This window comes from Sceloporus undulatus, chromosome 2 (assembly GCF_019175285.1).
Source record: "Sceloporus undulatus isolate JIND9_A2432 ecotype Alabama chromosome 2, SceUnd_v1.1, whole genome shotgun sequence".
Lineage (NCBI taxonomy): Eukaryota > Metazoa > Chordata > Lepidosauria > Squamata > Phrynosomatidae > Sceloporus > Sceloporus undulatus.
Window position 1 is genome coordinate 2,830,428 of NC_056523.1, and position 12,103 is coordinate 2,842,530.

General features: G+C 42.0%; 2 protein-coding genes across 2 annotated transcripts in view; both read right to left on the bottom strand.

The window, feature by feature from the left end:
• The window catches only part of LOC121922952 (zinc finger protein 420-like), a 38,873-nt gene extending 33,920 nt beyond the window's left edge, over positions 1-4,953 (bottom strand). Inside the window, exon 1 of the mRNA XM_042452933.1 lies at positions 4,186-4,953. Within this exon, the coding sequence (XP_042308867.1) occupies positions 4,186-4,803 (618 nt within the window). The 5' untranslated portion in view covers positions 4,804-4,953. The remainder of the gene's footprint in view (positions 1-4,185) is intronic.
• A 1,820-nt stretch (positions 4,954-6,773) lies between these two features.
• Positions 6,774-12,103, bottom strand: part of LOC121922912 (zinc finger protein 239-like) — a 28,423-nt gene continuing 23,093 nt past the window's right edge. The window contains exons 3-4 of the mRNA XM_042452859.1: positions 9,236-9,283; positions 6,774-7,474 (exon numbers count right to left, since the gene is read on the bottom strand). Of these exons, the coding sequence (XP_042308793.1) occupies positions 6,774-7,474; positions 9,236-9,283 (749 nt within the window). The remainder of the gene's footprint in view (positions 7,475-9,235; positions 9,284-12,103) is intronic.

A 12,103-nucleotide genomic window follows, 5' to 3' on the forward strand; every position in this document is an offset into this window, starting at 1 on the left:
TTTCCATCTAGTTTAAAATTAGCAACAGTTAAACTGTTGCTCAAAAACCCCTCCCTGGACCCCCTGGTGAGAAATAACTATAGACTGGTCTCATTATTGCCATTTTTAGGTAAGGTGATCGAGAAGGTGGTTGCCTTCCAACTCCAAGCAGTCTTGGATGAAGCCGATTATCTGGACCCATTTCAAACAGGCTTCAGATTGGGATATGGAGTTGAGACTGCCACGGACGCCTTAGTCGATGGTCTCCATCTGGGCATCGACAGGGGAAGTGTGACCTTGTTGGTGCTTTTGGACATCTCAGCGGCTTTCGATACCATTGACCATGGTATCCTTCTGGAACGGCTGAGGGAGTTGGGCATCGGAGGCACTGCGCTCCAGTGGTTCCGATCCTACCTCTCGGGAAGATTCCAGATGGTACCGTTGGGGGACACTTGCTCCTCTAAGAGGGAACTAACATCTGGGGTCCCTCAGGGTGCTATTTTGTCCCCCACTTTGTTTAACATTTACATGAAACCGCTGTGAGAGATCATCCAGAGGCATGTATGCTGATAACACCCAAATATGCTTCTCTGTGCCTCCGACTGCTGCAGTGTCTAAGGATGGTGTCTCTCCTCTGAATGCCTGCCTGGAGTCAGTAATGGGCTGGATGAGGGAAAACAAACTCAGCCTGAATTCAGAGAAAACGTAAGTACTGGTGATAGGTTCCCCAGGCCCGGGGAAGGAAATTTATCCACCTGTCCTGAATGGGGTCATACTTCACCTGAAGGACGAAGTTCGCAGCTTAGGAGTACTTCTGGACTCGTCTCTGCAGTTGACATCTCAAGTAGATGCGACGGTCAGAAGTGCTTGCTATCAACTTCGGTTGATACGCCAGCTGCAACCCTACCTGTGCCAAAGGGACCTTGAAACCGTGGTACATGCTCTGGTAACCTCTCGCTTAGATTTCTGTAATGCAGTCACTTTCTGTCCAAGAGTTCCTGCACATAGAGGGCCCAAACAGACAGGCCAAAATAAAGCTGCTTCGGATCACTTTGGAGGTGTGCTGTTTAAATGATACTCGCATCTTAAGAGGCCAGAAGCTGTGCTAAAGCTGTGTGCCAGTCCTTAGGACTGGAGCGTGACTTTGGCATGGCTTTCAGACTCTTAGGATGCATGCAACATTTAAACAGCATACCTCCAAAGAGACCCGAAGCAGCTTTATTTTGGCAGTCTGTAACAGGCCAAGTTTCTCAAAATAGTCTAATTCTATTCCCAGGTTCTCTCTTCTCGCCAAAGCTTAATGGCCTTGAAATACTTTAGAACATAATAATCTCTTTTCTCCATGCACCTGGTGGTCTACAAACAATGACACAGACTCACGGCACTTCTGATTTTAATCTTGACACAGGATCTTAGTAACGAAATCAATTAAAATTGACACAATTATCCATCTATAAAATTCATCACTCACTTAATAACCCTCTTAATGACAAGTAATGCTAACAACCTCCACTCATATACTCTTACATACTTAAGTTTTTGCATATATGGATTCATCTAATACATATAAACACTATCCCTTTAATTAAATATATCACAATACATTCAAAAATCTTTGTAACATGTTTATGGAACTCATATTAGAATCATAGAATCATGAAGTTGGAAGAGATAACATGGGCCATCCAGTCCAAATGTACTGTATCAACCCCTAACATATTATTCTCTCTTTAATCTATTGCATACATACTCTGTAATCTGATATAATTTATAGCTATTGTTGGTGTAACAGCAATCACAAAATACAGTGAAACCTTATAGTATTTCTATAACAATTTTATAATGCTTAATGTTAACACAGAGCAAACTGGAAACAGAACCTTATAACATAAGTAACTATGGTGTGGTACAGACCGCCCCTTTTCTTTCTGGGTTGGGGCAGGGTAGCCTCACTGGCACCCCAGAGGCCCAATCCGGTGCTTTTCGGGACCATGGAAAAGCAGCAAAATGCCGCTTCTCCGTGGTCTCGAAAAGGGGTGTCCTTGGGGCTTCATGCCCCAGGACACCCTGACAGACACAGCCATGGGAGAAAGGGCCAGCTCCCATTGCTTCATTCCCGCCATCTGGTTGCCGCGTGGTAACAAAGCCTGTGGCGCCAGAACCAGGAAGTGGCGCTGTCATGACGCCACTTCCTGTGTGCCATGTTTGAGTGCTCAGCGGCAGCGCCAGCATCATGGCAGCCTCTGTGTGGACGGGAAGCCGCCATGATGCCACTGTCACCATGGACTAGGGTTAGGGAGCATGCAGATGGTGTGCACTCCCTAACCCTAGTGTCGCCGCCACCATGCCCCATTCTGCCCATCTGTATGGCAGTCTTACAAATATCACAATCAAATTCTACCTATTTTGGAACTATAACTATAGCTCACAACCTTAACCTTATAACTATATGCTTTAACCAAACCAGTTCATAAATTCTTCTCATACATTTCACACATACTGTATTTCCATAGCATGGTAACAACCTCGAGTAGAACCAGTTTCCCCAAGATGGTATCATTGTCACCTATTTTTAAAGCCAATATCCACTAGCCAACTTTAAGCTCTCACATAATCTTTAGACTGCCATGTCAGTCATTAACCATGTGTCCTTAACCTTCATTACATATCCTATCAAACCATTTAGGCAATATCTTGACCATAATGCAGGGTTCTGGAACCAAAATTGTGGCCGAATCAATTGGGGCTCATTGCATCTTGACAAGAGCTACGATTCAAGATGACCTTAACTTCTAGCACATGCTACATATTCCTCTTTTAAAAAAATTATTGTAATTTTTTTGCAATAAAATAATCTCTCATACAATATAACTGTACAATTATTTAAATCTTTGTTTCAGTTTGTTCATCATTATCTATATACCTTTTAGCTCCACCATGTTTACATTGTTTACAAACACGATGTATCAATTTTCGCAAGCATTTTTTGAAGTCTAAGGCCCGTTCTGGACGGGCGTATAGTATGTCCCCAGGACGTACTAGGGTTAGGAAGGGGCGTCACTTCCTGACTCCCCTAACCCTAGTACGGACTGGGTCCATACAAAATGGTGGTGCCTGTCCACACGGGGGCCGCCATTTTGATGTCGCAGATGCATAGCGTCTGGAGTCACATGGCGCTAATGACGTTGTGAGTGCGCCATTGGTGCCTTGTGGCGTCATTAGAGCGCTGCGAAAAGAAGTGCCATTTTGGGGCTTTTTTGCTCCATGAGGGAGCTGCGCGGTTTGGCTGCTGCGGCTCCCTTGCGGAGCAACCGGCAGCGCCAGCAGACTGCCGCTTTTAGGCGGTCTGTAACGCACCTAAGATATATATCTTAATACACATCTATAATCTTCTTGTCCTTGATGTATTTGTAATGATAACCCTACAAGTATTTTAATTTTCCTCCTTTTAATCTTAAATCCCTTGTCATTTTTGTATTCCAATCTATTCTTCCTTTTCTTTTTCTACCTGACTTCCTTTTTCTTGGTTTTCCTACTGTTTCTTTTCCCATGATCTTGTCTTTTGCCTTTATCCTTTTTCTACCTTCCTTTCCTTTTCATTTTTTCTCTTTCCTAACATTTCTTTCCCAAACCTATTATTTTCTTTTCCTTGTCTTTTTCCCCTCCTTCCTGTCTCTTTCCGTTTCCTGTTCTTGTATATATACAATTAAATAATCAGATAAATTAAGCTTACACTTCACTCAGTGGAGACAAGCATAGCAATGAAGGAAGTTTAAATGACCCAGTTTTGCGGCAATTCATATCAATCTCTTCCCTGAAGTCGATTAACAAAGTTAAAACACAAGGTGGCGGCAGCACTTGTGCCGCCGGGCAGCTGCCTGGCATATGGCTTGCTTGCAGTCTCCTTGCTATCTTTTACTTTCCTTCTCATCCGCTTCTTCTGTGAATGTAGGTGTCCAGTCTGGCAAAATCTCCTTCCACATTTCATGCTTTTAGACGGTGTCCCTATATGTGGTGGCTTTGATATGAATGTAGATGCCCACTTTCAATGGAGCCCTTTCACATTCCAGGCAATGCTATATTTACATTCATGTGAATTTTTTGATGTAAACGTAAAGTTTGACTATGTGAGAAGGACTTTCCACATTCCACACATTTATATGGTTTTTCCCCTGTATGAGTTCTTTGGTGTGTATGTAAATGTACATTCTGACGGAAGCTCTTCCCACATTCCGTGCATTTATATGGTTTCTCCCCTGTGTGGGTTTTTTGATGTGAACGTAAATGGACATTCTGACTGAAGCTTTTCCCACATTCCATGCATTTATAAGGTTTCTCCCCAATGTGGGTTTTTTGATGTAAACGCAAAGTTTGACTATGAGAGAAGGTCTTTCCACATTCTATGCATTTATACGGTTTCTCCCCTGTGTGGGTTTTCTGATGTGACTGTAGATTTCCACTGCTACTGAAGCTCTTTCCACATTCCATACACTTATACGTTTTCTCCTCAGTGTGTGTATTTTGATGTTTATCTAGATTTCCTTTCTGACTGAAGCTCTTTCCACATTCCATGCATGTATATGGTTTCACTCCTGTGTGAGTTCTTTGATGTGTGTGTAAATTTTGGCTATGAGAGAAGCTCTTTCCACATTCTATGCATTTATATGGTTTCTGCCCTGTGTGGGTTCTGTGATGGGAATAAAGACTATCACTCCTACTGAACCTCTTTCCACATTCCATGCATTCAAATGGTTTCTCCCCTGTGTGAACTCTATGATGTGAATGTAGACTTCCACTGTTACTGAAGCTCTTTTCACATTCCATGCATTTATATGGTTTCTCTCCTGTATGAATTTTTTGATGTGAATATAGATGTCCTCTCTGACTGAAGCTCTTCCCACATTCTATGCATTTATATGGTTTCTCCCCTGTGTGGGTTCTTTGATGTATACGCAAAGTTTGACCATGAGAGAAGCTCTTTCCACATTCCAAGCATTTATAGGGTTTCTTCCCTGTGTGGGTTTTTTGATGTGAATGTAAACTTCCACTGTTACTGAAGCTCTTTTCACATTTCATGCATTTATATGATTTTTCTCCTTTGCGTTTTTTGATGTGAATGTAGATGTCCAGTCTGAGTAAAGCTCTTTCCACATTCCATGCATTTTAGTGGTTTTCCCCCTGTGTGTGTTTCTTTGATGTAAATGGTAGATGGGAACTCTGATTGAAGCTCTTTCCACATTGCATGCATTTATACGGTTTCTCCCCTGTGTGAATTTTTTGGTGTATATGTAGATTTCCACTCTGACTAAAGCTCTTCCACATTCCATGCATTATACGGTTCTCCCCTGTTTGGGTTTTTTGTGTGATAATTTTCACTGCTACTGAGCTGCTTCTCCATTCCATACACTCATACGTTTTTCTCCTCGTGTGTGTATTTTGATGTTTATCTAGATGTCCCCTCTGACGGAAGCTCTTCCACATTCCTGCATGTATAGGTTTCGCTCCTGTGTGAGTTCTTTTGATGTGTTGTAATTTTTGGCTATAGAGAAGCTCTTTCCACATCTATACAATATGGTTTCGTCCTGTGTGGGTTCTGTGATGGGAATAAAGACATCACTCCTACTGAATCTCTTTCCACATTCCATGCATTCAAATGGTTCTCTTCTGTGTGAGTTTTTGATGTGAATATAGATGTCCTCTCTGACTGAAGCTCTTCCCACATTCCATGCATTTATATGGTTTCTCTCGTGTGAGTTTTTTGATGTACCGTAGATGTGATTCTGACTGAAGCTCTTCCACATTCTATGCATTTATGGTTTCCCCTGTGTGGGTTCTTTGATGTATAGGCAAATTTTGACTATGAGGGAAGCTCTTTCCACATCCAAGCATTTAATGGTTTCTTTTCCCGAGGGGGGTTTTTTGATGTGAATGTAAACTTCCACTGCTACTGAAGCTCTTTTCACATTTCATGCATTTATATGATTTTTTCTCTGTGTGCGTTTTTGGATGTGAATGTAGATGTCCAGTCTGAGTAAAGCTCTTTCCACATTCCATGCATTTATATGGTTTCTCCCCTGTGTGTGTTCTTTGATGTAAATGTAGATGGGAACTCTGATTGAAGCTCTTTCCACATTGCATGCATTTATACGGTTTCTCCCCTGTGTGAATTTTTTTGGTGTATATGTAGATTTCCATTGTGACTGAAGCTCTTTCCACATTCCATGCATTTATATGGTTTCTCCCCTGTGTGGGTTTTTTTGATGTGAATGTAGATTTTCACTGCCTCTGAAGCTCTTTCCACATTCCATACACTCATACGTTTTCTCCTCAGTGTGTGTATTTTGATGTTTATCTAGATGTCCCCTCTGATGAACTCTTTCCACATCCATGCATGTAATGTTGCGCTCCTGTGTGAGTTCTTTGATGTGTGTGTAAATTTTGGCTATGAGAGAAGCTCTTTCCACATCTATACATTTATATGGTTTCTGTCCTGTGTGGGTTCGGATGTGGAATAAAGACATCACTCTACTGAATCTCTTCCACATTCCATGCATTCAAATGTTTCTCTCTGTGTGAGTTTTTTGATGTGAAATAGATGTCCCTCTGACTGAAGCTCTTCCCACATTCCATGCATTTATATGGTTCTCTCCTGTGTGAGTTTTTTGATGTAAGTATGTGTATCTCTGACTGAAGCTCTTCCACATTCTAGGCATTATATGGTTTCTCCCCTGTGTGGGTTCTTTGATGTATATGCAAATTTTGACTATGAGGGAAGCTCTCCACATTCCAAGCATTTATATGTTTTCTTCCCGAGTGGGTTTTTTGATGTGAATGAAAACTTCCACTGCTACTGAAGCTCTTTCACATTCATGCATTTTATAGATTTTTCCCTGTGTGCGTTTTTTGATGTGAAGGTAGATGTCCAGTCTGAGTAAAGCCTTTTCCACATTCCATGCATTATAATGGTTTTTCTCCCCTGTGGTGTGTTCTTTGAGGTAAATGTAGATGGGAACTTGATTGAAGCTCTTTCCACATTGCATGCATTTAGTACGGTTCGCCCCTGGTGAAGTTTTTTGGTGTATATGTAGATTTCCATTGTGACTGAAGCTCTTTCCACATTCCATGCATTTATATGGTTTCTCCCCTGTGTGGGTTTTTTGGTGTGAATGTAGATGGGCCTTTTGACTGAAGCTCTTTCCACAATGCATGCATTTGTAGGGCTTCCCTCCTGTATGAACTCTCAAGTGTATATTGAACTGTGATTTATATTTTAATATTTCCCCACAGACAGGACATTGTAGCTGTTTTGTCTGTGAATCCAGAGGTTTAGCAAGATCAGCGCCCAAGAAAACAAAAGAGTTCTTCTCTGCTTGGTTTCCTTTCTGCCTTTTAGGTCCTCTTCGATTTCCAAATTCCTCTTTTTCCATGAGAAGTTTGGTTATTTCCCATGATGCCACAGCTGGCTCTTTGTAGGTCTCACTCTCCTGCTCATTATCTGCTTAAGAAAAAAAAGAGGAAGATCTCTTTAGCAGCAATTCCTTCATCTCTAAGCCCCTCCCCTTTCCTCTCAATATTCCATGGTGAAATCTACATTTCCTTTGAAGTAGGCTACTGGCACATACAATAACAATAATAAATAATAATAAAATCTTTATTTCTAGACCGCTTTTCCTGGGATCAAAGCAGTTTACAAATTCAAAGCAACTATACAGCACAGAATTTACAATATAAAATACAATCAGAAGTACATTTGGTTAAAACATCATATAAAAGCAAATTAAAATCTCGAGATCAACTACTTGGATTAATTGCCCCCTTAACTCCACTAGATAGAGATGCCTTTCCCTTTTCTTTTCTTACTGATAAAACAGTAGGATTCATTTTGGTAGGATTATGAGAAGCTGGGAAAAGCCACAGCTGTTGCAAATCTAGGCGAAGAATAAAAGACTTATTGCCTGGTGTGGTCCCCCCCCCGTTTCTAGGCAAAATCCCTGGTCAGATAGAGAGACAATGGTTGCCCAAGGCCAGCACCAAGCCAATTTGTGTCCTGGTCTTACACATGCAAAAGACAAAGAATTCAGTCCTTCTAAACTAAGGCAAGCTTGATACTGGTGGAAAAGATTACAGTCATTTGCCCTGTACAGTCCTGTTTTGGGATAAACATGCAGAGATAAACACAGAGTAATCTTGGAAGCTTGTGATTAGATAGACAAACTGGCGGGCTGGAGCTTCATCAGGAAAAACAGCTGCTAGATTAAAGCACCGTAGGTTGGCTTTTCTCCAAATAGGCACTGTTTATTCTTGGTTGCAAAACACACACAAGAGCAAAACTACACACCATCCACCAACTACAAAACCACACTGTACAAAGATGATTTGAGCTTATATACATTTTTGCCATTTGGCAACCTAGCTCAACCTTTTCCTATACAATTTCCTGTATTACCTGGATTACTGTCTACCACTCCAGGTGACACAACATATTTACATAAGTGCTATGTGCTGCTCTCTGGCACACTCTGCGGCAATCTTGGACAATCACCTGCTGTCTAGATCCACAGCTGCAACCAATTCCTGGTTAAGGGCAATGAGTGTCCATTAGCCTCTCTGCCACATTTGAACATTTTCAATGCTGCTCCCTAGCTCAACAAGTCCATTCTTACATATAATACACCTGCCCTAACGATAAATGGGAGTACCTCCAATTTTCAAAAGACTTCTTAGAATCACAGAGTTGGAAGAGACCCCAAGGGCCATCTAGTCCAATCCCCTGCCATGCAGAAACTCACTCATAATAAGGCATTCCTGAAAGATGGCCATCCAGCCTGTTTAAAAACTTCTAAGGAGGGAGACTCCACTACTCTCCCTTCAGGGAGTGTGTTCTACTGTCGATCACCCCTTACTGTCAGGAAGTTCCTCCTAATCTTGAGATAGAATCTCTTTACTGTAGCTTGCATCCATTTGTTAGGAAGGATCGAATTAGGGGAATTTAATTAGCTCAAATATTACAAGAGGTGTGTCCTAACAACGCACGCAGCGGGGTTGTGTCCCTATGTGTATATCAGAGGTCATCTAGTCCACCCCCAGAGAGAAAGAGACTCAAAATGCCAATGAGTTGCAATAAAAATATAAAACATTTATTAAAGCCACACAACAGAGGGGATCACAAACGCATAGACACATTCAATGCTAAAGCAAGGGAGGGGTGAGTTCAGGAGTAAAGGAGAAAGGATAGAGGCACCGTTGGGATATTTACCTTTGAAGTCTTCTCCAAGGCAACGGATTGAGGGATGGTGAGACACGGCTGTGGGAACAGGAAAGGAAAGCGGCGACCGCGGTGGCTAGGAGCAGAGTTCCAGCGGACAAAGCTAACTTAGAGGCCCGAAAGACAGTGAGCTTGGCTTTGCTCAAGTGATTTCAGTAGAGCAAGATGCTCTGGGAACTCAAGCTCAGAGCGAGATGCTCTACAAGCAAGGTTTCAGGTTTGGAACTCAAAGCTCAACAAGCCCAAGGAAGGGCTGGAATCGGGGTCCTTTTATACTCCTAAATATAACCTCAGGCTATGACAGCCTGGCGAACAAAGGCTTGATGACTTTATCTTTGTCTAAGCTGAAACTTACACAATGGATACACAAAGAAGAGGTCTGGCACTTTTCAGGAGGGGACAAATATCTCGATGGCTGAGCCGTTAAGTCAATCACTGGCTCTCAAAAGGAGGAAGCTACTGCTATTGTCCTCCTGCTTTGGGCAGCTAGCGAAACTAGTATGGCAACTCCCAAACTGCTTGCTGAAGGTTTGAAATCTACCTTTCCCCCCCGTGACCATGCCTAGCAAGCCTGCTGGCTACGTGGTCAGCTTGCTCTTAGCATAATGGCAGCTAGCGATGGGATCAGTCAGGGGTCATAGATTCAGATTGCATGGCACCCAAAATTTATATAAAACCAAATTTGATAACACATTGTTCCAAGCTCTAGTCTCTGGAGCAGCAGGAAACAAGCTTGCTCCCTCCTCAATATGATACCCCTTCAAATACTTAAATAGGGCTATCATATCACCTCTTAACCTTCTTTTCTCCAGGCTAAACATACCCAGCTCCCTAAGATGTTCCTCCCTAAGGGCATGGTGCTGCGCACAAGAGACGTCACCGCACCTCCCCAGGGCATGGCCATGATCCAAGGGAGAAAGGGGCAGCCTCTGTCTGCCCCTTTGCCTCTGTTTTGTACAGGTCCTTACTTAGCAAAGGCCTGGTGTGTTGCTAAGGGGGAGGATCAGGTAATTCATCAGGTGGTAGTAGCTATTGGAAAAAAGGTGGTCTCAAGAAGCCCCATCCAGCTCAGCAGGAGTGGAAAGGGGATCCAGAGTGGCTTCTGTGTGCAGAGAACCATAACAGGGTAGCAGCGGTTGGCTCTGAAACAACAGAAAAGCTAACAACCTTAGTTGTTGAAGGTGGTATGGTAAATAAATAAATAAATTGGCGGAGTTGTTCATAAAGAACCCGGATGATCATCAATATGGATAAATGATCCCATGAAATCAATCTGGCAGCTTCTTTAAAAACACATTCAAATTTTTGAACTACTGATTTTCAGCATCCATCCTGTCACTGATATTTATCACACTATACTCTTAAAGTGTGCTGCTATTCCACTTTGACTCCTTGCTGCCCCCTGTTGCATTCTGGGATTGGCAGTTTTAAGGAGGGGTATTTAGAATTCTCAGTCAGAGAGAATTCTAAATACTCCTCCTTAAAACTGCCAATCCCAAATGCAACAGGAGCAGCTAGAGGAGTCAAAGTGGAATGTAGCACTTTAGGTATAGTGTGATAAACATCACTGATTCTTGGTCTCCTGAATGCTGAGGAGTATTTAGGGGTACCTGCACACACTGATTTTCTTTGACCTGATAATAGTTCGTATTAAACGTGCATTATAACAGTTTTTGTTTTGCTTATTATTACTCACGAAGATATGTTTTTTCTTTGTTATCAACGTTTTTCAGATGGCTTTCTTCCAGTTGCCATTTGCTCTTGAGGCTGAGAATGTGTGCTTGCCGAAAATCACCCAGTGGGTTTCCATGGCTCAGCAGAGAATCAATTCCTAATCTCCAGAGTTGTGTCCAATGATCAAACCACTACACCACACTGGCTCATTAGAAACCAAACAATCTAGCCTCTGCCCTTGCCCTTGCATTATGAAATCTCTCCTGTGGAAATTTTATAGCTCCAAACACTCATGGAATGGGACCAGCTGATCTCCCTTCTTCAAGCTTATCATTCATCTGGTAATAATATAATAATAATAATAATAATAATGTATATCCCACTCTTTCCCTTGAACTTGGGCTCAGAGTGGTTCACAATATTAAAAGAACAATCCAATTAAAAATAGGAAAATGATACATTAAAATATATTGCTTATTAAAAGACAAAAAAGTGCAGTTAAAAGTCAAAATCTGGTTAAAAATCTTTGCTGGGAAAAGAAGCAGGCCCATTACACTTTACTTAAAATAGTCAATCATTCTACATTTTCTGACCAGTTTCTGTCTTGGTATAGGGAAAAGAGGCCAGTGTGTCTTGGACCAGATCTGCCAGGTGTTTTTGGACACATCAGACTCATTCTCATATTCCCAATCCTTATGGGAATAGCTGGCTCTGTCTATTCCCAGTTTTGTGGAGTTGGAGCACAAAAGGCGCATGGGAGCTAGGTTCCAGACCATTTCTGGAGAATCCTAGCAATTCAGTAAAGAACTACCAAGGGAGGGGAGGGACCCTGGACTTATAAAACCATCCAGCAGAAAAAAAGGACCCGGCCTGCATGAGAGACCCAGTGGCTAAAGAAACAAAGTAAATCTATTCTGTTTTTACAGGTGGAAAAAAGACACACTCAAATGGCATTGGAGGCAGCATGGGCAGCGGGCCTCAGTAAAGTATTGTTACCCACCTATGTTTTAAACGCCTGCAAAGTGACTTCTTTAAGCTATTTTAGCAGGTGGAAGCTTTAAGTCTTCCAGTTAGGGTTTTAGGGTCAAGGACCTTTAATTTTATATTCAATGGCTAGTTAAAGTCTGAGAGAATACCTGGAGTAACAGAAGTAGATCTATGTGTATTTGAAAAAAACTGCTAAGG